Source organism: Macrotis lagotis, chromosome 1, assembly GCF_037893015.1.
Source record: "Macrotis lagotis isolate mMagLag1 chromosome 1, bilby.v1.9.chrom.fasta, whole genome shotgun sequence".
Classification (NCBI taxonomy): Eukaryota; Metazoa; Chordata; class Mammalia; order Peramelemorphia; family Peramelidae; genus Macrotis; species Macrotis lagotis.
The window spans coordinates 684,264,571-684,290,568 of NC_133658.1; the positions used below are offsets into that span (position 1 = coordinate 684,264,571).

The 25,998-nt window shown below is 35.1% G+C and overlaps 1 protein-coding gene across 3 annotated transcripts in view; it reads right to left on the reverse strand.

The window, feature by feature from the left end:
- The window catches only part of AGPS (alkylglycerone phosphate synthase), a 156,582-nt gene that overhangs the window by 60,458 nt on the left and 70,126 nt on the right, over positions 1–25,998 (reverse strand). For all 3 annotated transcript variants that reach the window (XM_074215634.1, XM_074215632.1, XM_074215633.1), the window contains exons 9-11: positions 22,371–22,496; positions 14,340–14,448; positions 1,233–1,360 (exon numbers count right to left, since the gene is read on the reverse strand). In XM_074215634.1, the coding sequence (XP_074071735.1) occupies positions 1,233–1,360; positions 14,340–14,448; positions 22,371–22,496 (363 nt within the window). The remainder of the gene's footprint in view (positions 1–1,232; positions 1,361–14,339; positions 14,449–22,370; positions 22,497–25,998) is intronic.

Consider the following 25,998-nt stretch of genomic DNA (forward strand, 5'->3'; position numbering starts at 1 on the left):
AAATTGAAGTGTTTTTTGTACAAGCAAAATTAATGCTTCCAGGATAAGAAGAGAAGCACTAATCTGGGGGAAGGAGAGCTTAGTATCAGATGTCTCTAACAAAGTTTTAATATGGAAAATGTGTGTGTGTGTGTGTGTGTGTTGTGTGTGTGTGTGTGTGTGTGTATGGATGTATATGTATATTCTTGCAGAAATATATAAAACCAAAAGTCCACAGCCAGGAACAAAAGCTCTCAAAAAAGAGAATTGTAAACTATTACCAACCATATAAAAAAATGTTCCAAATCATTAATAAGTAGAGAAATGTAAATAAGAACAATTTGAAGTTTCACCTCACCCAACAAATTGATTGACAAAAATGACAAATTACAGAAATAGCAAATGATAGTGGAATTGTGGAGAAATAAGCATATTAATGCATTACTATTAAAGTTTCAAACTGTTTCAACTATTCTGGAAAGCAATTTGAAATTATATAAATAAATTGGTTGAAAACATCCATATTTTTTGTCCCAGACTCCATTTGCTAGATGTTCATCATTTATAAAGAACTAAATAAACTGAAGTACATGAAAGTAATGGAACATTACTATAATAAACAACAATGTGATGAGTACAGTGAAGCGAGGAAAGATTTACATAAACTGATATAGAGTACGAAAATTTATAAGAATAATATATAATGAATAACAAAAACAGAAACTAAATGTTATGATATTAAAAATGAGCTTGATCTCTTTTGTAGAAGTGAAGAACAATGTCAAAATTTTTTCAATAGGTTTTGTTGAATTTTTTTCTCATCTTTTTAAAAAAATTCTTTTTTTTTATATGGCTCTTGAGCAAGAGAAAGGGATAAAATAAGAAACTCAGGCACTGCAAAAACTAAAAGTATCAGTAATTATTTTTAAAGAAACATACAGAAAATATGATGTCCAAATAAAGCTGATTAATTTAAAGATAAAATATTGTTAAATCTTACTGACTTATAATAATACAGCATTCTTTAACTTAAGAAACCAAAGTCACAATTACAAAAAAAAAAGTTAGCAACTAAACAAAAAAGAAATTTTGGGAAAAAAAATTCCAAAATGAGCTGAAATAGATCACAGAAAAGTACATACAAAGTAAAAATGTTATTAAAATATCATCTAGTTTCAAACTGTAAATGTTATTCATGATTTTATAATCACAGAGTTTTTTTTATGTAGTAGAACTGAGAAAGAATATTTTACCTGTTTTGCAATTTCTCTTAAGCAGGCTACTCCTTGCTCAAAATTAGGAAAGGCTACTGAGCCATACTTTTGGTATTCAGGAACTGGTCTGATTTTTATTGTAGCTTCTGTAACCACACCAAGAGTTCCTATAAAAAGTAAGGATAAGATTCAATTACTCATCATGTCACTTTTTTATATATTATTTTTAAAAAAAATTTTATCTGAAGGAATACTTAAATAAATCTATAAATAAAACACTTAATTACTCAAGCAGTTCCCATAATGTTCTATAACTTCAAGCTATAGATTCATCATGCATATGTTATGTATAGCATATATATGTGTTTTTATAACTTTCACCATAACCTTCATTCAGAGCAACTGAGTCACTTTTTCTCCTGTTAAGTGATAGGTATAGAAGATTCCTAATAGAAATCAGCAACTTATCTGAAATGTACAGGAGATTATGTAACAAAGTTCTTAAGTGTGAAAGTCAAGACTTGCAAGTCTCCTTAATTTAAAGCTAACATCAAAATATAAAAATGTTTTATGCATATAAAATTCATTAGGTATTTACCATCATGAAGCGTAAGAGGAAGAAATGAGAACAAAGTTCTACAAGCTTTAATTGAAAAGAACTAGATTTCTATACCTATAAGTGAATGGAAATGAGCTTGAGTGCATGCATATGTGTGTGTACGCAATGCATGCACATTTGGAGTACACACACATTTAATGGGTGAATAGCCATAATGCAGAATTTGTGGAAGTGAACAAAATTAAGAGTTGAATTTATAGGGAATACTTTTTTTGGGGGTTTGTTTTTGTTTGTTTGTTTTTTTGCAAGGCCATGGGGTTAAGTGGCTTGCCCAAGGCCACACAGCTAGGTAATTATTAAGTGTCTGAGGCTGGATTTGAATGTAGGGAATACTTCTATCCATCCTTTATCTGATTATTCATGCACAGAAAAGCCAAACACCATCCTACATAAACTCCAGTGGGTCCCTTTTACCCTAGGAACATTCTAGAATCATTCTTCTTCCTGCTGAACAGCACTGAAAAAAAAATTACATAACCTTGGCAAATGGAGTAATTACACATTTGTTATCCAATTCCAACTATGCCCTCAATGCAGCAATCCCTCATTCCCTTCTCAACTTTCTTTAATAACTCTCTTGTCAGTCAACTGAAACTATTCTCTCCACAATGTCTTATGATCTCACTTCCAAACCTATTCTCAGTCCTCAAACTTCTTACTGAAGTATCTGACATTTTTATTAGCCTTTGCCTTCTGGATTGTCTTTCAAATTTGACTTAAAGATCCTGCTGTCTCTAGTGTGTGTCTTCTATGTGGCCACTCCTAACCCTCCCTTTATGAATCATCATCCATATCACATCTCTTCTCTGTCTTAGACAACCTTCTTTCTCCCTTCTCTAAACATGCCTACTTGGTGGCTTCATCAGTCCTATAGGTTTAATTATCACTTCTACGGGGATGACTCCAGAACTCTATGTCTAGCTACAGTCTTGCTCCTGAGCTCCAGGAACTGATATCCCAAAGACATCTCAAACTCAGAAAGTCACCCTCTCTCTGAGCCCCGTGGCGTTAGTGCGCATGCGGCGCACTGCCTGCGTAACTACCCACTGCTTGACTGAGAGCGGCCTCCCGCGGCCTCCCGCGCAGCGGCGGGGGATGGGGAGCAGCGCCGTGGGCCCGGCACGTGCGTGCGCGGCACTTTCTGCCCGCGGTCCGGGGACTTTCCCCTAGGCGTAGGGTGGAGAACAAGTCCCCCGTGCGTAGTGGGTCCCTTTTACCCTAGGAACATTCTAGAATCATTCTTCTTGCTGCTGAACAGAACTGAAAAAAAAAAATTACATAACCTTGGCAAATGCACTAATTACACGTTATCCAATTCCAACTATGCCCTCATCATATCCATCCACCTCATATCCATCCCCTTCTCTCCAGCCATCAACTACTGACTTACTTCAAGTCCTCAACACTTCTTGCCTAGACAGTTGCAACAGATTCCTAACTGGTCTGCATTCTTCAAGTGTTTTCCTATTCTAATTCTTTTTCAAGAAGTTGCCAGTGATTTGCCCAAAGTACAGATTTGACCACGTTAATAGCCTATGCAGTAAATTCCTTATTATTGCTAAGAGTAAAAATAAAATCCTCTGTCATTTAGAGACTTTCACAATTTGTCATCAATCAATTTTTCTAACTTTTATTAGACATTGCTTCCCTTTATATACTCTAGTCTAATCAATCTGAGCTTTGTACTAGTCTTCCTGTCTCTGTACCCTTGCATAAATTACTGTTAGGAATGTACTCTCATGAACTTAACTCCAGGGCTCTGAGAATTCCTAATTTCCTTAAGGTTTTCACTCAAGTGCCAATTTCTACATGAAGTCCTTTCTGCTTCCCATATATGCTAGTTCATACAGTCACCATTCTGTTTTGTGTACACACACACACACACACACACACACACACACACACACACACACAGCTATTGAATAAGTGAATCTCCATGTTATAAAAGTCAGTTTCCTAACTTTTGTTTCCCAAGTTCTTGTGATTCAATGTCCACTGGGGAGAAAAAAATCAAACCTATTTCTCCTCCTATTTTCATTTCTCTTTAGTTTGACCCAAACATTCCAAATTTAGTATCATCTTCTATTCTCCCATTTCTCTGGAGACCTCCAGCTGCATTGTTAACAAATGTCATTTCTTATCACTTTACTTCCCAGTTATTCTGTCTTCTTAATCTAACAAAAAGCTGGTTCTTTTAGAGGGTAATAAATCCCTAAGAAATAGGTTCTCCTTAATTTCTGTATTCTGCAGTATTTGACCAGAAGAGGGGGAAAAAGTTCTATTTCTTCACCCTTACTCTCATTTCCAGAATATGCCTTTGTTCACTTAACCAATGTCATGGCTTTTCCCACTAATTCCAAATCCTTGTTGCAGTCAACCACCAAACTTCAGGCCATTTTCTCTACTTTTTTTCCCCAAGGACTTCAGTATCTGGCCCACAGTATCTCTCCATCTAAAACCCTGTTCTAATGGTTGGAAATTTCAAAAGACATGTTGCTATTCCTCTGAATAATCAGGCCTCTCAATTCATCACTCTTCTAGTTTAATCTCCCTCTATCTACAAGTTTCTACCTTATCTTCAACAAAGATATACAGATCTCCTCCATGACCAACCTTCACTTGATCTTGCTATTACCCAGCTATTAAGTAGAGAAGGTGGTTTGTTCTTCGTTTTCAAAGAGGACCAATAATATCACAGGGTGGTGAATTAGATTGAACTGAGGTAGTAGTGCAAAGTCATCTCAGTCTCACTCTATTACAAAGTCTCTCTTTGAAGACAAAAGTCAGGATGATTGGTGATGGCCCAGGATGCCAGTGGAAGACTTGGCATCTTTAATGTCTGACCAAACTCTGAGTATGCCTCAGAGCCTTCTTCAACTGACTTCGTGACTGATGGAACAAATCATTCTCTGATCCACCCAATCTTCCAGGGGAAGTCATCACATGTTTGGATAGATATCCCCCTAATTTACAGGCAGGTCTGAGGTCTGTCAGTTATCCTCAGCCTGTCTGCTGAGACAGCTTTACTGGAGTGTGACCACTATGCAGACTACAGCCACAGTTAGCTTCTAGTATTTCTCAAAAGAGTTTAATTGGTCTCACTCTCTCCTTCCACACTACGGTCAAATTAATCTTACAAAGATACATCAGTCTTTTTCATTCTTTTGGATCAAAAATCTTCAGGGTTTCCTTTTTGTCTTTTAGGATTAAAACAAATCCCTCAGCCTAGCACATAGAATTCTACAATCTGAGTCCCAATTCTGCTAAGCCATATTTCATGTTCCCCTTCACATGTATTCCACTTCAGTCCAACTTGACTACAAACTTTACTCTATACCTGACCTTCTCTGTCATCATGTCTTTATGTGAGTGATGAAGAGAACAGATAGTTTCTTACATAAAGTCTTTCCTGATCCTAGATTTTAGTGCTTTCTCTCTTGAAAGTACTTTCTAGTTTATATTACTTTGTATATGTTTGGATTTGCTTAGTTGTAACCATACTGATTACCTCAAAAAAACCATAAATTCTTTAAAGAAGGTTGTTTTATCTTGTAGTCCCAGTGTCTTGCAAATGGTAAGTGATCAATAAATGTTTTTAAGCAAAAAGCAGGAAGGATTCACATCATGCCATTTTTTTCTTTCTTGATCAAGTTACCAAAGTTGTTAAGCAAGAAGTGAATAAAATATTTCAATTCCAGAGAGCTCTAGACCATGATTAAACATGTTAAGTAAATGGGGTCTTAGAAATATGAGGAATGAGAAATTAATTTATCTTCAAATTTCATTTAGCCATAATACTCTACTTCCCTAGCCCCAATTTTAATATGATACAAAACTGGGGGGGGGGGGGAGAATTTAAGTGTTTGGTCTTAAGAAAAAGATGAAACTATGTACTCTCATAAATAACAGTCTGCACCTAATCATGCAGCCAACTATGTTGGTTAAAGAATTCCTAAGGGAAATCATAACAGTTGAGCTTGGGCTTCACTTTTTTTGGAAGTTCATGTATACAATGACAGTCAAATCGCCACAATTTATTTTATAAACACTTTAGTCTTGTTTACTGGTAAATTTCTTCTGACTACTCATTTAAAGGTTGTCAAAGAAAGTTTATGTCACAAAGTCTATGGAAGGGAAACTAGGATGAAAGAAGCCATCAATGTTCCCATGTTGTCCAAATGGACTATTCATATCCACAATAAATTATTCCAGATCTGCTAATGTTTGGTATTTACTAAAGAAATATATATTACATTTATCAGGCACAATAAGAAGCAATGGACAGGAAAAAGGAAATATTAACAAGTTACATTGTTGACAGAAAGCATCTAAGAATCACACAAGGCCAGAACCTCAGCATGTGTGGTGAACTGTCAAAGAACCAAGCATAGAACAAAGATGTGGGAGGAATAGAAAATACACAAAACTAGAAAACAAGAATTCCCTCACTAGGATTGGCTAAGGCCTTGTCAGAGATATTGCACCCCAATCTGTATTCCACATTTTAGGAGGAATATAGAAAAGGTAATGAGACAGCGAATGTGTGCACAGAGAACTACCAAATTGTACTCAAAGATCAGAGCCTGCAACCTTGCCATCATCAGACCATTAGCCACCTTCCCCCTCCACACCTGTTCTTATCTCATTATTCACACAGCAGAGCCACTAAGCTAATTCAGGCTTTTGTCATTTTTGCCTCAATTCATGAAGAAGCCTAACAGGACTGGCTTCCAGGCTCTCCCTTTCTCCAGTCTTGTTTTCAAAAATCATCCTGTTAAATCACAAATCTAACCATGTCCCTCACCTCCTCAAAGATCTTCAGTGCCTCTCTCTTACCTTTAGGGAAAAAATCCAAACTCCTTAGCCAGGCTTCCAAATCCTTCACAATCAGTTCCAACTTTTTTTTCTGAGGTTTATTTCATTGCTCAAATCAATTCAATTCAAAAGCATTTACCAAGCTCTTAGTAGATGTCAAGTATAACTATGTAATGAAGATCAAAGGAGAAAATCAAAACATCTCCTGTTTTGAAGGAGGCTACTCTGAAATCCAGGTTAACCCATCATGGGCTGCTCCCTACAATTTACACTCCTGTTCCAGCTTCCATGCCTTTGCAAGACCATTCCTACTGCTCAGAAGGCAGGTTCTGGAATTGAATGGTTATTTGAAAAGTTCTGTTCCTAGACTTCCACCTTGAGAGATTCTTTCATGCTAGCCCCTATCTTTCCTCATAGATTATTTAATCATGTAAATGGCTAAATATGATCACAATAGAAGGTAAGTTCCCCAAAGACAGGATCATTGTGTGTCACTGCCAAGGACATATTAGGTACTTAAGAGTCTTTAAACACTTGGTTCCAACCAATTTTTCAAGTATAAACACACATTACTTCCCTTCAAATGGCCAATTACACTGGCCACCTTGATGGTGCTTTTAGATGAAATTCCATCCTGTGTCTACACCTTTTCAAAATCTTAATAGTACTCTATTTTATTTCCATTTATATGTAGAGATAACTTTCAATATTCATTTTTGTAAAATTTTCTCCATCCCTTCCTTCACTCTAACCTCCCCAAGATAGCAAACAATCTGATACAGGTTATATACATGCAGAACCATCCTAAACCTATTCCATATTAGTCATACTGTGAAAGAAAAATCAGAACAAAAGGGAAAAATCACAAGAAAAAATAAAAATTAAAAAAAGTGAAAACAGTATGTGCTAATCTTCATTCAGAATCCATAGTCTTTCTCTGGATATAGATGGCATTTTTTGGTCACAATTCTTTTAGAATTGTCTCTGATCACTATATTGCTGAGAAGAACTAAGTCTATCATATCACACAATGTTCTCCTGGTTCTGTTCATTTCACTTAGCAACAGTTCATTTAATTCTTTCCAAGTTTTTCTGAAATTTGCCTGTTCATCATTTCTTACAGAACAATAGTACTCTATTACATTTATACACCACAACTTGTTCAGACATTTCCCAATTGATGGCCATCCTCTTAATTTCGATTTTTTTTTTTTACCAACACAAAAAGAACTGTTATTTTAGTATATATGGATCCTTTTTCCCCTTTTAATGATCTCTCTGAGATTCAGACCTAGAAGCAGCAATGCTGGATAAAAGGGCATATAAAGCTTTTATAGTACTTTGGCCACAGTTCCAAATTATTTTCCAGAATGGATGGAGCAGTTCACAACTCCAACAGTGCATTAGTGTCCCAGTTTTTCCATATCCCCACCAGCACTGATCATTTCCTTTTTCTGTCATGGTAGCCAATCTGATAGGTATGAGGAAGTATCTCAGAGTTGCTTTAAATTGTATTTCTCTAATCAATAGAGCATCTTTTTAATAACTAAAGATAGCTTTGATTTTTTTTCACCATTTATCAATTGGGGAATGATTTGTATTCTTATAAACTTGACTCAGTTCTCTATATATTTTAGAAATGAGGCCTTAATCAGAAATACTGGCTATAGGGGTGGCTAGGTGGCGTAGTGGATAAAGCACCGGCCTTGGAGTCAGGAGTACCTGGGTTCAAATCTGGTCTCAGACACTTAATAATTACCTAACTGTGTGGCCTTGGGCAAGCCACTTAACCCCCTTTGCCTTGCAAAAAAAAAAAAGAAAGAAAGAAAGAAAGAAAGAAAGAAAGAAAGAAAGAAAGAAAGAAAGAAAGAAAGAAAGAAAGAAAGAAAGAAAGAAAGAAAGAAAGAAAGAAAGAAAGAAATACTGGCTATAAAAATTGTTTCCCAGTTTTCTGCTTTCCTTCTAATCTTGGTTGCATTTGGTTTTTTTGTGTGTGCAAAATCTTTATTTAGTGTAATCAAAATTATCCATTTTTTATTTTATAATGTTCTCTATTTCCTGTTTAGTCATAAATTCTTACCCATTCCACCGATCTCATAAACTAATCCTTGCTTTATGTCTAAATCATGAACTCATTTTGACCTTGTCTTGGTATATACAGTGTGAGATGTTGTTCTATACTTAGCCTATGCCATACTATTTTCCAGGTTTCCCTGCAATTATTGTCAAATGCTGAATTCTTATCTAGAAACTGGAATCCCTGTTTATCAAACAGTAGATTATTATCATCCTTTCCTGCTGTTTCTTTTCCACCTAATTTATAACACTGATCCATCACTCTATTTCTTAGCTAGTAACAAATAGCTCTGATGACTGACACTTCAGTTTTAGAACTAGTACAGCTAGATCACTTTCCTTTGCATTTTTTATTCTTGACCTTTTGTTCTTCCAGATAAATTGTTATTATTTTTTCTAGTTCAATGAAAATAACATTTCCAAGTTTAGTATGGCACTGAGTAAGTTTATTAACTTAGAATCTTCATTTTTATCATATTAGCTTAGCCTACCCATGAGCAACTGATATTTTTCCAGTTGTTTAGTTCTGACTTTATTTGTTGGGAAGGTATTTCTGTAATTAAGTATACATGCCTGCTTTTATTTTGGTAGGTATTCTCCCAAATATTTTCTATTGTTAACAGTTATTGCTGTTATTGCTGCTGAGTTTTGTTGGTTATAGAGAAATGCTGATGATTTATGAGGGTTTATTTTATATCCTTCAACTGTGCCAAAACTGTAATTGTTTAAGTTATTTTTTTAATTGATTCACTAGGATTTTCTAAGTCATATCATTTGTAAAGAGTGATAGTTTTATTTCCTTACTGCCTATTTTAATTGTTTTAAATTTCTTTTTTTCTCTTATTATTAAAGCTAGTGCTTCCAGAATATTATTGAATAATAGGAAAACAGGCATCCTTGCTTCATCTCCAATCTTTACTGGAAATGCTTCTAGATATATATATATATATATATATATATATTTTCCTTACTGATGGTTTTAGAAATATTGCTTATCACTAATTTTTGCACCAATATTCATTAGGGAAATTGACCTGTAATTTTCTTTCTCTGTTTTGGTTCTACCTGGTTTAGATTTTAACACCATGTTTCTATCATAAAAGGAATTTGGCAGGACTTTCTTTCCCTATTTTCCAAATACCTTATTTAGAACTGGAACTAATTCTTCTTTAAATGTTTGATATAATTCACTTATAAATACAACTGACCCTAGATAGCTTCCTTAGGGAGTTCACTGATGGCTTGTTCAATTTCTTTTTTCTAAAATGAGGTTATTCCAGTATTTTAACTACTTCTGTTAATCTGCAAAATTTATATCTTTGTAAATATTCATCCATTTCACTTAGATTGTTAGATTTAATGGCACACAACTGGGCAAAATATCTCCTAATTATTGGTTTAATTTTCTCTTCATTGGTGGTGAATTCACCCTTTTCATTTTTGATACAGGCAATTTGGTTTTCTTTTTTTAAAAAAAATAAAATTTATCAAAGGTTTGTCTATTTTATTGTATTTTGTTTTTTCATAAAACCCTCTCTTCCTTTTATTTGCTAGTCCAATAGTTTTCTTGTTTTCAATTTTATTAATCTCTCCTTTGTTTTTCAAAAGTTACATTTCGGTATATAAATGAATATTTCTAATTTGTTCTTTTTCTAGGTTTTTTTTAGTAGCATGCCCGATTCACTGATCTTTTTTTTAATTCATGTATACATTTAAAGATTTAAATTTTCCCCTAAGAAATATTTTGGCTATATTCCTTTAGTTTCAGTATGCTGCCTCTTGGATAAAATTATTGTTTCTATGATCTGTTCTTTGACCCTCTTATTGTTTAGGATTATGATATTTAATTTCCAATTAATTTTTAGTCTATATTTTCATTGCCCTTTATTACTTTTAATTGTTATTGCATCATAATCTAAGAAGCATGCATATAACATTGCTGCCTTTCTGTATTTACTGTGATATTTTCATGCCAACACCAAGTCAATTTTTCTATCCCAAGTCAATTTTCTCCAAAGATTTTTTTTAATCTTTTTCTAAAATTCTATTTACCTCCTTAGCTTCTTTTTTCTTTATTTTGTTTATTTTATTTATTAGATTCATCCAATTCTTAGATAAGGTTTAAGTCCCTATCTAGTATAATTTTGCTGTCTATTTCTTCCTGTAACTCATTTACCTTCTCTTCTAAGAATTTGAATGCAATACATACACATACATACATACATTGATATTACTTGTCTGTGGTAACTTTTAACAAGTTGTGGTTCTTCTCCTCATCTCTCTTTAATTAGATCTATTTTTGCTTTTGCTTTGTCTGAGATCAAAATTGCTACCCTGCTTTTTTTTTTTTACTTCAGCTGAAGCATAATGTAACCCTAATCTGCTCCAATCTTTTTATCTGTACTCTGTGAGGACTCAGGTCTTCCTGACTCCAGCACTCTATCCACTAAACCACCTAGCTGACCCCTTTAAAAAAAAAAATCTATGCTGTACTAATTTTTCTTTCAAAAAATTCACTTTACTTCTAAGAATACAAACTTAAATTATAACACTTTACCCCTAAAAGTTAACCAAGGAGTAGAAAAGAAGCTTCACTATCTGGAATATGCTTGAGAAGGTTCCATTACAAACAAAGCTGAATTCCCTTTATTGGTCATTTGTCGGTAGGGAGAATATACATATCTTAAAAAACAGCAAACTTGCTATTCCATTCTCCTAGTAATAAAAATTCAATTAAAGCAATTGAGACTTCTACCCATAAGTGATATTTTAGCTATTCAGATATAGGACATTAGAGCTGGTTGTTTCACTTGACATCAAGGGCCAGAAAATATCTAAACCATACCAAAGATTCTGATATGGAAAACCTCAACTTTATTTTACTCTTTTAAAATTATTTTTATTCATTTATTTAATATTTTATTATATTTATAATATAATACATAATGTAATAAATATATCCAATTAATTTTTTTATTATTTTTACATTGCTCATTATTTATTGTATTATTACAAGTATTCACTTTATCCTATTTTACCTAAAAGATAATTCCCCATCACCCAATTCTGGAATAAAATTACAAAAAAACAAAAACAAATAACACTAAGTCAAATAAACTACCAAGAAATATGCCCATTATATAATTTTTTTTTGTTACAATGATAGAGGTCTTTAAAGCATTCTCAAAAGTGTCATTAAAGAATCTGATCTAACAGTCCATCTCTTCAATGACTTTGAATATGAAGAACTTATCTTAAGAAATATAAAATAACTCTGCAATACTTTCAAGAAGAAAACAGTAGTAAATGTCTAAGCCTCGTACTTACTACACCACAATGTCATGGGATGGGGTAAAGGTGCAGACAGGATAGCACCTATATCTGTCCCCATTTTGTTCAATAATAGTTCATAATATTTTAGAGCTAAAAAAACCTTTAGTACATTTTTTTTTCCTAGATCCAGATTAGGAGTTCTTAACTTTGGATCCATGAACTTTAAAAAAAAAAACACTTCGATAATTATTTCAATATAGTTGGTTTCCTTTCTAATTCTATGTCTAGTTGTCCTTCTTTACAATCCTATATATTTTTACTTTATGTGTTAAAAAAAATTTTGAGAAGAGATCCATAGGCTTTACCAGACTGTCACAGGTATCCATGACAAAGAAAAGGTTAGAAAAAACACCCTGATCTAGATCAACTCTCTCATTTCAGAGATGAGGAAATGGAGTCCCAGAGAGATCACAGTTTATTTAGGCTCCTAATGACTAGCTCATCTTCAAGGATCAACTAATTCTGAAGTCAGAAATGTAATGAACAGATAAGAGGGATTCAAATATTTGCTGATTTAAGAGAACCAGTGAAGGTCTTAGGAGTAAAGATATCTGTAAAATTAAAGTAGACAAATAGGATTGCTATTTGTACAATTTTAAAGCAATCTCTTCATAAAAATGATTTAAAAATAAAGTTTGGTAAAGTCCTTAGAAGAGAGGGTTTTATAAATGAATAAATCATCACATAATTCAGTCTATAAAAGATAGTTTTCTTTCTATTAGCAACACTCTTTATTCAAAGTCAAGGTCATATTCCTAAAGCACAAATCTAAGTACTTCATTTCCCTGATCAAAAAAAACTCCAAGAGCTCCCTAACACTTCTAGGATAAAATTAAACAGCTGTTGGCCATCTAAAGCGCCCCAAATCTGGTTCTAGCCTTTACCTAGTCTGTTTAGGCTTATTACAAATAACATCCCTTCATAAAGTCTAAATTATAGACAAACTTTCCTTTTTGTTATTCCTCCTTTGTAACATTCCATTTTTTGCCTCTACATGGACTAAACCCCAGTTGCTGATGTGTTTGATTCCATCCCCTCCCTCAGATTATATCTTCTCCTTTTCCTTACTTGCTTCCTCCCTCCCTTTTTCTCTTCTTCCCTCCTCTTGTTCTAAGATAACAATAATGATGAAAATAATTAACACATATACAACTTAAATACATATATGTATACATATATATGTATATATAAATATAAACATAAACATAAACAACTACCAAATCTGATATAGTTAACACTGTTGACTATCCTCTTCTCCTTCATACTTTATACTTTCTGGGCTTTCATTACATTACACTCTTCTTGTTGCCAAGTCTGAAAACTACTGGAAGGAACATGTGCCAAACAAGTCAAAACGCCACTGTGACCACCATTTTCTCTCAGACTCTGATGAAGACAGTCCAGGACTCTAAATCCAAGAGACCTGGAAAGAGCACTGACTTATATCCAGTGCCCAGAACTATCACCTAGGAATCAACCCCTGTGAAGATCCTGCAGGGGCAGGAAAAAAAATGTTTTAACGTAAGAGACTGTTGGGATTTTTATCAGTGGAAAAGGAATAAAAGAAAAGGCATTGCCATCTGCCCTGCCACTGCACCCTAAAGGCTATGGGACCTTTCAATTTGACTTGCAGCTAAAACCTGCCATATCTGCTTTCACATTATTTTGGAACTGTAAGTTTTCTGATAGCTACAGTTCAAAATTCTATGCACATTAGCATTGAGTTCACCAAGTTAAAAACAGAACTGGCATCATAACAAAATAGTAACTAGTAAAAATAAATGTCAAAAGACGGGGGGAAGGATACTTGAATACAGATGATGATCTGTCCACAAAGTATGCTTATTTTATAAGTCTAAATGAAAAACAAGTACTTGAAGATATATTCTCTCTCCTATAAAATGAATCTTGTTCTTTTTTTATGTAACAGCTGTAGGGTACCCCTCAATTCTTTTTTTTCAATTATAGGTATTAAAAGAAATGTTTGTAAATACTTAAAACAGCAACTTTAGTCATCTTCTCTAAAACTGCAGATTAAATAAAAGCAAAAAGAAGAATTTTGTCTTGTGAAATATGAGGCAAAATGTCTTAAAGAAACTTAGTAAGATATGTTCATAGACGAAAACTTCATATCAAAATTAAAATATAATTAAAATTATGATATATGCCTTTTGTTTTAAATTTCCTTTAAATAAAATATGCCTTTTATTCAAAGTACTTTGATATTATACCTCAAAATCTAGATTTTTAAGAAGTTAATCACTAGCTTAGGTCTCTATGAAATATTTTACTTCTTTATTTACCTTCAGATCCCAGAATGAAGTGATGGATATCAGGGCCTGTTGACATGCGAGGTACTTGACAGCTTTTTTCTATTACGCCTTTTGGTGTTACCATTTTTATATGAACCACCTGTTTTAGTACATTATACAATGTCAATTTTTATACATTTATTTTAAAATTATATAAAATTCACATAGCAATAAAATCTACATGATTTTTACAAAATATTGTAATAAATATTGACTATAAATATGTGCTTTTGAAATGTTTAAAACATAATTACCCATCTCATTGCCAGATTTTATTCTAACCATCAACCTTCACTGCTTGAAAATAGTGAAGAATGGAGAAAAGGGGAAAAGTTGCTATTGTGACCATGTAAAAATGCTTGGTGATAAAAGCAACAAATTCTGCAAGGTGTCCTAATGTTTCAAAACTGTGAGAGAAGAGATATAGAGAAGGATCAATGTAAAACAATAAGGCAGCATGATTAAGTCCTCAGCTTTGCAAGAGTTGGCAAAAATACCTAGGTCATATTAATCCTCGGAATAGCTTTCTTGATATGGATAATAAACACCACACACAGCTTTATGCACTTCACCTAAAAAAAGTACCTAAGAACTGACATCATTTTCTAAATTGTTTTAATTTTTTTTTACATTTCCTATTTCAGTTCCTTTCATTTAAGTGGTATCTAATAGAAGCCTCTTTTTGTTGTATTCAAATAAAATAACTCATAAGTGACCAGAATATAACAAGGACACTACTCCAGCAATACCCTACAGTTTACATAATTTGACCAATGATCAAGAAAACCTCTAAAAACTTCTTCTACCTCAGAACATCACAACAGGTAAAAGGATAAGTGAACCACCACTAAAGCTAGTGCCACTGCACAATGCTTCTAGGAGCAATTAGAGATAAACCAGGGGATCAGCAAGGTTTATTTCCAGAGGTAGTAAAACCAGAGGGATCCCCGGAAAGCCCCATGGTAGAGACCTTGGAAATTCTCAGGGAGAAGCACTGGAAGCAACCATAGCATGCAGGACAGATACAGCCCAGGTGCCTAGATCAATTCTGGGATGCTAGAAAGAACCTTAATGATCTAGAACTGAGAATTCAAAAATCCAGGGGGTGACTAACCCCAGAATGTTGACCAAGGGCAAGATCACAGGCAGTTGATCACTCCTCTCAAAAGCCCAGCAGGGAGCTAGGAAAAAAAAAAAAGGAAAAGAAAAGAACTATAATCTAAAGAGGTGCCTCTGAGTGCCTTCCAGACAATCAGATAATAATCATATGATTATAATGCAATATTATTGTGCCAGAAAGGACAAGGTAAATTTCAGAGAATTCTGGAAAGCATGAACTCCAGCAGAGTAAAAGTGAGCAGAATCAGAACATTACAAGGATTGCAATATTGCAAAAAAAAAAAAAAATTTTAAACTTAAAAACTGACAAATGAAAGACTTGACCCTATCCATAGAGGACCTAGAATGAAGCATAATACATAATGTCTCTCTGATAGACTTTTACTGGAGAGATGATATATCCAATGTACAGAAAAAGACACATTCCTGGACATTTCCACTCTGCATTTATTTTTCTTGACCACAGTCATTTGTTTCAAGAAATTTTGCTTTCCTTTCTCTTGATATTTTTTAGAGGGGGGGATGATACGTAAGCAATAAATAAAAGAAGGCCACAATAACATTTTTTAAATGTATAAAAGTCCAGAAAGAAGTTAAAAAAACAAGAGTTTTAGTGTATAAAATTTAGCATATGCTTGTAAAATGAAATGGAGAAATACGGCTTCATATAAAATTCTGTTTCTGTGTGTGTGTGTGTGTGTGTGTGTGTGTATGGAAATGCTATGTTTTTGGTGTTTTACATTCAAAATTTTTAAAAAGTAAAGAAAAATTAAAATGGAACAACTTACTAGATATCATCATAATTAGCATTTATACAGCATACTAAGATTTGCAGAAAGCTTTAAAATATTTCAATTTCTCTTAACCCTGGGAAATAGGTTTATTCCCCCACCCCCATTTTATAGATGAAGTAACTGAAGCAGAAGTTAAACATCCTACCCAGGGTCACATGGCTAATATCTGACAAAAATCTGAATTCAAATCTACCTAATTCCAGATTTGGCACTCTATTCTATCCACTGTACCACCTAGTTTCCAACTATGATTATGCATTTGAGAGTCTGCTAAAGATCATCAAATCATTAAATACTTCATAACTGTTAAAATACTTAAAATTACAGTTAAATAACTATTAGTTTTTCACAAACTAATTCAGACATTCCATGATTTAATTCAAATAAATAGTAAGTCTAACTATTACAAAGCAAGGCACTGTAGTAAATGGTAAAATACAAAGAAAATGAAAAATCACCCCTGACCCCAAAGAGATTACATTTGACTGGATGGACAGAATATGTAATTAACGAGAAGGGAAACACTAAGAAGATGAGAAAGAAGAGATGGGTAGAACCTGGAAAAAAGATACAAATTCTAAGAAGTTAAAGAGATGGGTAGTAAGGGGGGGGGGGGGAAGAAGGAAGAGAGAGAGAGAGAGAGAGAGAGAGAGAGAGAGAGAGAGAGAGAGAGAGTGTGTGTGTGTGTGTGTGTGTTGGGGGGGAGGGGGAAGTAGCTTCTAATCATGAGGAATAAATGTCCAGAATGACAAGTTTGGGGAACAAGTTTATTATTGTGTTGAATGTATTAAGGGAAGTAGGTAAAGTCCAGAACCCTAAAATTAAATTAGACTGAAGGGAGCCAAGATGGCGACATGAAGGGATCGAGTCTTAGGAGCTCTCTGATAAAATTCATCAACTAAGGACTCTAACTAAATTTTCGAGAGACAGAACCCACAAAGGGACCCAGTGAGGCAGTTCTCCTACTCAAGGTAACCTGGAAAAGAGCAGAAAGGCTCTGCTCCCCGGGGTGGGAGGGGCGGCCTGCCAGAAGGGTGGCCCACCAAAGCCAAAGACCGTCAGCCTCCGGGAGGCAGCCCCAGGGCGCTGGGAGCCGTGGCTCACAGCAGCGGGGGAGTCTCCTGAGCTGCACCCTGAGGAGCACCTGCACAAAGTGGGGGAACAGCAGGGGACCTCTGCCAGAGGAGCACGTGGAGCCCAGCCCTCAGGGCACACAGCCAGCAGCTTGGTCTTTCTCCCAGACCAGGAAACAGAAGTAGGTGGAGCCTGTAAGCAGGAGCCCCCAGGGCATGAGCCCATTGAGCTGAGGGAGGGGAGTGAAGAGAGACTGCAGAGCTCTGTCCTCTGCCCCTGGAACAGGACTCTGGGGCTCTGACCACATTCAGATCCTGATCCAAGTCTAGGCCCCCCCCACCTCAGCCCCGTGGCAGAGGGGGGCACTTATGGTCATTCACAGACCAGGAGGGAAGACAGAGCATCACACACTAAGACCCTTGTGGGAGTGTCCCAAAAGCTCAGGAAGCACCCCCAAAAAACAGGCTTAGGCTGGGAAAATGAACAAAGAAACAAGAGGAAGACCATTGAGAAATATTTTGCAAATGAGCCCAAGAAGGATCAAAATACTCAGTCTGAAGATGAGGAAGCACAAGCTCCTGCATCTAAAGACTCCAAGAAAAACAGAAATTGGGCTCAGGCTATGACAGAGCTCAAAAAAGACTTTGAAAATCAAATGAGGGAGTTGGAAGAAAAACTGTGAAAAGAAAGGAGAGAGATGCAGGAAAAACATGAAAATGATGTCAGCAGCTTAGTCAAGGAAATCCAAAAAAATGCTAAAGAAAATAGCATGCTAAAAACCAGCTTAGGTCAAATGGATAAAACAGTTCAAAAAGTTATTGAGGAGAAGAATGCTTTAAAAAGCAAAATTGGTCAGATGGAAAAAGAGATAAGAAAACTCTCTGAGGAGAACAAATCCTTCAGACAAAGAATAGAATTCAGGGAGATTGATGAATTTACCAGAAATCAGGAATCAATACTTCAAAACCAAAAAAATGAAAAATTAGAAGAAAATGTGAAATATCTCATTGAAAAAACAACTGATATGGAAAACAGACTTAGGAAAGATAATTTGAAAATTATTGGAATACCTGAAAGTCATGATCAGGAAAAGAGCCTTGACATCGTTTTCAAAGAATTACTACAGGAAAATTGCCCTGATATTCTAGAAGCAGAGGGCAAAATAGAAATGGAGAGAATCCACCGATCCCCCAGAGAAAGAGATCCCAAAAAACCAACCCCCAGGAATATTATAGCCAAGTTCCAGAACTCCCAAGTCAAAGAGAAAATATTACAAGCAACCAGAAGGACACAGTTCAAATATCGTGGAGCTGCAGTCAGGATCACACAGGACTTAGCAGCAACTACATTGGAAGCTCGTAGGGCTTGGAATACAATATACCGGAAGGCAAGAGAGCTTAGAATGCAGCCAAGAATGAACTACCCAGCAAGGCTGAATGTCCTCTTCCAGGGAAAAAGATGGACTTTCAATGAACCAGGGGAATTTCAAAGGTTCCTTTTGGAATGCCCAGAGCTGAACAGAAGGTTTGATCTTCAGATACCGGACTCAGATGAAGCACGGAGATTGGAGGAGAGGGGGGAAATATGAGGGACTTAATGAGGATGAACTGCATGTATAGAATAATGATACTGATAATATTCATATGAACCATCTCAAGTTAATAGAGCAGGTAGAGGGAGCTTTTATAGTTGAAGCACAGGAGAAAGCTGAATTCAAAGATAAAATATGGTGTAAAAATGGAGTCAATAGGAAAAAAAGGGGAATGGAATGGGAGAAAGAAAAAGGAGAGGGGGAATAGGCCAAGATATTTCACATAATAAGATTTTTTTTTATTACAATGAGCTATTGCAATGATATGGAAGGGGGGAGGCAAGGGGGAATGAGGGAACCTTTGCTCTCATCAGAGATGGCTAGGAGAGGAAACAGCAAATATACTCAATGGGGTATAGACAACTGGAGTAAGAAGGAGGGGGGAGCAGGGGGAAGGAGAGGGGATGTGAATAAAGGAGGAGAGGATGGACCATGGGGGGACAGTGGTCAGATATAACACATTTTCTTTCTGACTTCTTGCAAGGGGCTGGGATTTGATGGCCTGCCCAGGACCATAGGGCCAGGTGGATTCTGGGCCTAAGGGGTGGTATGGGGGCTCAGGGCTTCTTGGCCCCAGGACCAGGGATCTGTCTGCTGCACTACTCAGCGACCCTATAGCAGAGTCAGAGTGAAAGGAGAGAGAAAATATAGTACATGGTAGTGGAGAAATAAGAAAGGAGGGAGTTTGCGATCAGCAATGGCAACCTTGGAAAAATATGGAACTAACTTTTGTGATGGACTTATCATAAAGAATGTGATCCACCCAGGACAGAGTTGATGGTGTTGGAACAAAGACTGAAGCACATCTTTTGTTATTATTATTTGGGGGAGGGTACAGGGCAAGTGGGGCTGGGTGGCCTGCCTGGGGCCACATAGCAGGGTGATCTTTGGGTGTCTGGGGTCAGATTCGAACCCAGGTGCTCCTGGCTCAAGGGCCAATGCTCTGTCTGCCATCCAGCTACCCCTACTATTATTACTATTTTATTTTATTTTGGGTCGGGTTTTTTTGTTGGTTTTTTTTCTTCTTTTTGGTTTTTGCAGGGCAGTGGGGATCTAGTGACTTGCATGTCACATGGCTGGGTGATTGTTGGGTTTAGGAGGCTGCATATGGACTCAGGTGCTCGTGGCTCCAGGGCTGGTGCTTTGTCCATTGCACCACCTGGCCATACCTACAATTATTACTATTATTTTTTTTAATTTTAATTTTTTTTCTCTCCCCTTACTTTTTCGCCCAAGCAAGTCTATCTATATTCATGGGGGGGGGGAATTTGTTTACTTGTAAACAAGTATATTTTATTAATGTAAAAAAAAATTTGTATAAAATGAGAATAAAAATATTAAATTTAAAAAAGTATAAATTAAAAAAATTAGACTGAAGCAGACTTTAAGTGCAGGCTGAGGAATTTGAATTTTGTTCTAGAGGCAACAAGGACATTGTCAAGTCTGTGCTTCAAGACAATAATTGCATTTGCTATATTGGAAGCAAAAAGCAAAGGAGGAAAAACCCATTAGAAAGCTACTACATTCACTCAGGTAAGAAGTGATAAGGGGCTGGATTAGCAGGGGTTTGGCTTTTTCACCTAAAGGAGAAGGTAAAGTTGGAGTGATTGACAAATATTCATGAATGCAAACATTGATTCCAGAGGAATTTTACCAATTGTTGTGTTTAAACTTAATTGACTCCTTAACAAGAGCATTCAAAGGTTACCTTACTGGAGGTACCACAAGAGAAAATCCCAAAGTTCCCTAACATCTTGCAGTCTGTTCAGAATCAATTGATTGCCTGGACCAAGTTGATTACTTGTAATTTAACAACATTATGTATAAGGCTTACTTACTTCTCCAAACAAGGTCAAAGAAGAGACCCAGGATGGCAATGAAACAAAAACTGAATGCATCTTTTATCCTTTTTTGGCTACAAGAGTTCCATCCACAGTTTGTAACACTATCAATGAATTCTGTAGTTAGATCGAATTTTAAGGTTTTTGTGTTCCCTGAAATCCCTAAATCTTATCACAGGGACAGATATAATATGAGGAAAATCAACAAGACTTTTCAAATGATTGGTTGCAAGGAGTAGGTGAAAAGGAAGAATCAAGGATAAAGTTGAGGTCATAAACCTGGATTATTAGAAGATCATGTTGCCCTGAAAAGAAATAGAGAAGAGTTGGGAAGGTCTGAAGATAATGTCTTTTCTTGGGCATGTTAGATTTGAGATGCTAAATGCAGCTAGAGATGTTCAGCATGTTGGTAATGAAGGAACAGATTTCAGGACGGACTGAAAATATGCACTTTGATTAACTCTAGAAAGTTTATTTTCTTTATGTTTCCATTATATATGGAAACATAAAGAAAATAAACTCTAATTTTCTCTCATGTTCAACTGTAATCGCAAAGGTCAAACAAAGGATACCACAACTGAAGTACAGAAAAGAAATAAAAATATAACAACTATATTTAATTTTAATACCTTCTAAGGCATATGATACAAAGAAAATGCATTTTTTGAAGTTAACAATAAAATTTAATAATTATGCTGCACATTAATACTACTTTAAGCTGTTTGGGTAACATTTATATAATTCTTAAGTATCTCAAAATAACAAACGATAAAAACAAATTATATGCTTTAGGAATACTAACTTACTTAGTTCTAAAGTTGTATCTAGCACATAGCAACAAAAATAATTTGGCCTTTCTGTAAAATGGAACTTTCTGTGTTTGATTCAATTCCAAACAGGGGAGACAAGAGGGATACATTTCCTTTAAAAAAAAATGCAATAATACAGTTAATTTATTTAAGATATATAGTTTTAAGGTTAATGTAAATATAGGAATAAAGATTTACAGAAAAAATCCAATGGACTATTTGCTCCTCATAGGAAATAAATTAACTGCTAAAAACTTTGCAATTTAAGGATTGCACTATTAGATGCAGGCAAAGTTTGCCAAAAGGCACCACCTCATAATCTTAAAAATTACAAGCTCTATAATTTCAAAAGTTAACAAAGTCAATAAAGTAAAAATAATGGAAATGAACAAGTTATGCTGGAAGTATCACAATAATTAATTGAATTCAATCTGAGATATTAGTTTTGCCCAGAAAGATTTCATTTCATAAAATCAGAAAACAATTCTTCCCTTTTTTTTTTAGAGGGAATGCTGAAAAAATATTTTTAAATCTGGAGATTGAGCTTTTATAATAGTTTTGAAATTATTTCAAAAGTAAAATTCTCTTAAGGAAATATTTTTATTAATGCAAACAATAAGAATCCCTGAAAGGTGGGCGAGCTAACCCAAAGCCAAAGCTGGTTTCAAAATCAAAAGCTGTGTTGCTTTCATTTAGAAAGGCTACATTAAGACCTCCTCACTATGCAGTTCCATGTTTTTTTAAGATTCTTTCACATATATTAATGAAACAGGTAATATAAATAAAAAATTTACCAAATCTTCAATATTGCCATAGATGTTTTTTTTCATGCCTGATGCTCGAGTTGATACCCATCCTCCCACAGTGCTGAATTCTTGGGAATCTGGTTCATGACCTGTACAATAGCCACTTTCTTTAAGCTGAAGAATACAAAAGTAAGATTACATTAGTTAAAACAGGTTAGTTTTATAATATAATCAATGCATTAAGGCTGCCCACTTGAAAAATTGAATCTCATTTTTTTTATTTTTTAACATCTAAGTAGAAAAACAAAAAAGAACTCATTTTACTATTTGAATCATATTGACATCAAATAAGGAAACAAATCTGAAGAAAAATACAATACTAAAATATCCTCATAGTTTCTATTGTATCAACTAAAATTTTTCCTTCCTCTCTCCCTATTCTTTCCTCCCTTTCATTTTAAATCCAAGATTCTCTTTGTTTGTTAAGGTACAATTTAAACACATATGGAAAAAAAATTATGTTTAAATAACTGCCAACTTCACCTAAATGCTTCCAATAAATAAAGTACTTAATCTCTCATTCTCTCTACTTTAATGTGATATGTAGCAAGTCTGCAGAAAATTTGAGCAAATTGCCTGTACTTAATTTTCTCAAGGAGTGATGTGTTTTAATGTACAGCCATCTGGCCAGGTTTCCTGTATGCAATATCATTATCTACTTGTGATGCAGATCATGCATTCCTGTACGTTAAATAGTGACTTGTTTCTCATTTTTCTATATTAGTTTGGCTTTGCCATCTGTACCACACCTGAGGTTGAATAGATGCCCTTAAACTGCATCAAAATCAAAGCAATCCCACTGAAATAATTTTAGAGTCTCAGTAGTCCCATGTCAAATGTACAGACATCACCATCTGCAGTATCAACTATCTACTATACTCAAGACCATCAATCTGTATGGATCAATTTGATAATAGTCCAGTTAAGTAACTCTTCCTATTTTTCAAATAAGTCATGCAGAGTTGTAGAATATATCAGCTATAACACATGAACTTAACTATACAACAGACAGCATAATCTAGAACTTAAAGCATCAATCAGGTTAAAAATAATTTATTAGATTTTGCAAGCCAGTATTGCAAACAATTTATCTTTTCCAATTTTGTTCCTAGGAAAAAACATCTGGAAAAGAAATCATCTGGTACATACAATTCTTCATTAACTAGACAATTCTTAGAACTTATATAGGACTCTTCACTATTCACATATATAAATACCTTAAAGAGATGCCTGACCTGTAAAAAGTAAAGGTAGTCCATCAACATAATTTAATTTTTTTCCACATGACTGTGTATTGGTTTTCTATTTAACACAATTTTCTACTTACATAAAACTAGTATAAAATTTATTATGATCCTCTTAAGAGTGATATATTATCAATGCTTATATTCCGAGCTCAAAATCAATTCCTGGAAGGCAGAGGACAAGAGGAACTAAAATTTCATAGAATATCAGAGGTACCTAAATAGAGGAAGGAAGTTAGAATAGAGAGTAGTATGATAGGAAAAAGAGAGAAAGGGGAAGGAGAAGGAGGGGGGTTAAAATGGTGGAAGCAATGCACTTAATTCCAATACACAATCCTCTAAACAGATCTAGAAAAATGTACCAAACTAAAATCTAATAGGAAAATTAAAAAAAAAAATCAAAGTGAGTCCTTTGCCTGATCCAGATTAACAAACGAAGACAGATAGCTGCTGGCACTAGGGACTAGATCACTGGAGCACCAAGGAAAAGTTATACACCAGGGTAAGGAGTGATCTGAGACCCACACTGGGGCTCTGCAATAGGAACTAGTGCAGTTTTGCCACCACCCATTACATAGGGCTACCAGATCCAGGACAAACTGAGAAGGCAATCTGTACACATAGATGTCATTCTCAGGGAGGGAAATTCTAAGTGGCATATCAACAAAGAAGCAGTCCAGGGATAGAGTACTATTTCAGTTTCAGCATCTAGCCCATGCTACACAATACCAGGATGGGAATCCCAGACTAAAGGGGAGCCCAGAAAACTTCCTAACTGACTGAGAAGGTCTGAATCCAGTAGCATTTACTTGTTGCACTCCAAAACCAAGGATAAGAATTCACAGAACTCAGACCATAGAAGTATCAATCAAATTTTGCCTTGGAACAAAGCATTTGGGAAGCACTGACTGCTTGCAGATTCCTCTATGGTCCTGGAGTAACACAACACTCAATACCCCAAGAAAGCAGTAACCGGACCAGCTCAGACCATCCCTCTAAAAGGGTGGCTGAGTCCAGCCCTTCCTGAAGTCCTAAATCAAGAAGTAGGCTGGAGGAATAAGTAAAGAAAAAAAGGTCACAACATGGTGAGAAAAAAATAAGGCTATAATATGGTGACAGAGAAGTTCAAAACACCAAAGACGAAAACGACTAAAATTTCTATAAGCAAAGAATCAGAGCTTGTGTTTTGCCAAGAATTCCTGGAAGAGATGAAACAAGAGTTTAAAAATGCATTTATGCATGAATGCTTAAGGCAAAAAATGGAAAAGAAATGAGAACTACAGAAGAAAGAATTGGAAAGGGAATTAACAATTTGGCACAAATGGTGCAATACCTTGTCCCAGCAACATACTTCCTGAAAATAATGAACTCAGAGGAAGTCAATGACTTCATGAGATAATAATAAATAAGAAAACAAAATCAACAGGCTTAAAAAAAGAAAATGTAACATAAAAAAGAAAAATATAAGGTATCTGAAAACAATAAAAACAACTGATCCAGAAAACAGAGGGAAAAAATGCAAAAATCATTACTCTCTGAATGTCATGAATAACAAAAAGTGGATGAAACACTTTTAACAACATTTTTTCAGATCCCCCTAATTGCTTGAGTAATCTCTCCTAAATGTGTATTTAGTTTCTTTGGATTTATTTATTTTATTTTTATTAATATTTCTTTAGGGGTAGTTAGGTGGTACAGTAGATAGAGTGCTGAACCTGCAGTCAAGAAGACCTGAGTTCAAATTCAACCGCAGACACTAACTAGCTATGTGATCCTGAATAAGTCACTTAATCCTGTTGGCCTGGTTTCTCATCTGTAAAATGAACTGGAGAAGGAAATGGCACACCATTCCAGTCGCTTTGTCAACAAAATTCCAAATCAGGTAACCAAGAGTTGGACATGAGTAAATGATTCAACAATAGTATTTAATCTATCTATCTATCTATCTATCTAAACTTGTTTTCCCCATCAGAATGTAAGCTCCTAAAGAGTTTCTGGATTCTTAGCACAATGCCTAGGAATATAGAAGGAGTTTAATAAATGCCAATTGATTGATTTTTTTAAGTTAATCAAATTTTCTTTTCTAAAAGAGAATGTTGTCACCAGATAACTTGGTATATGTACTAGAATAAAGGAAAGATTAAATTATGTTATGCCTAAATTATCTTATGATATCTTAATTGTTTTCCCCAGTAAAATGATGGTCAGGTGCAAGGAGGTTGGACCTGTGGCTACATCTGGGTGGAGAAATCTGGTTTGGAAGCATTTAAATAGGAAGCAGGGTAAGATTGTAAAGGGCTGAAGAGATGGTTTTATTCTTCATTCTAGAAGTAACAGGTGGGAAGCCAATGGAGCTGAATGTAGCCTGATTG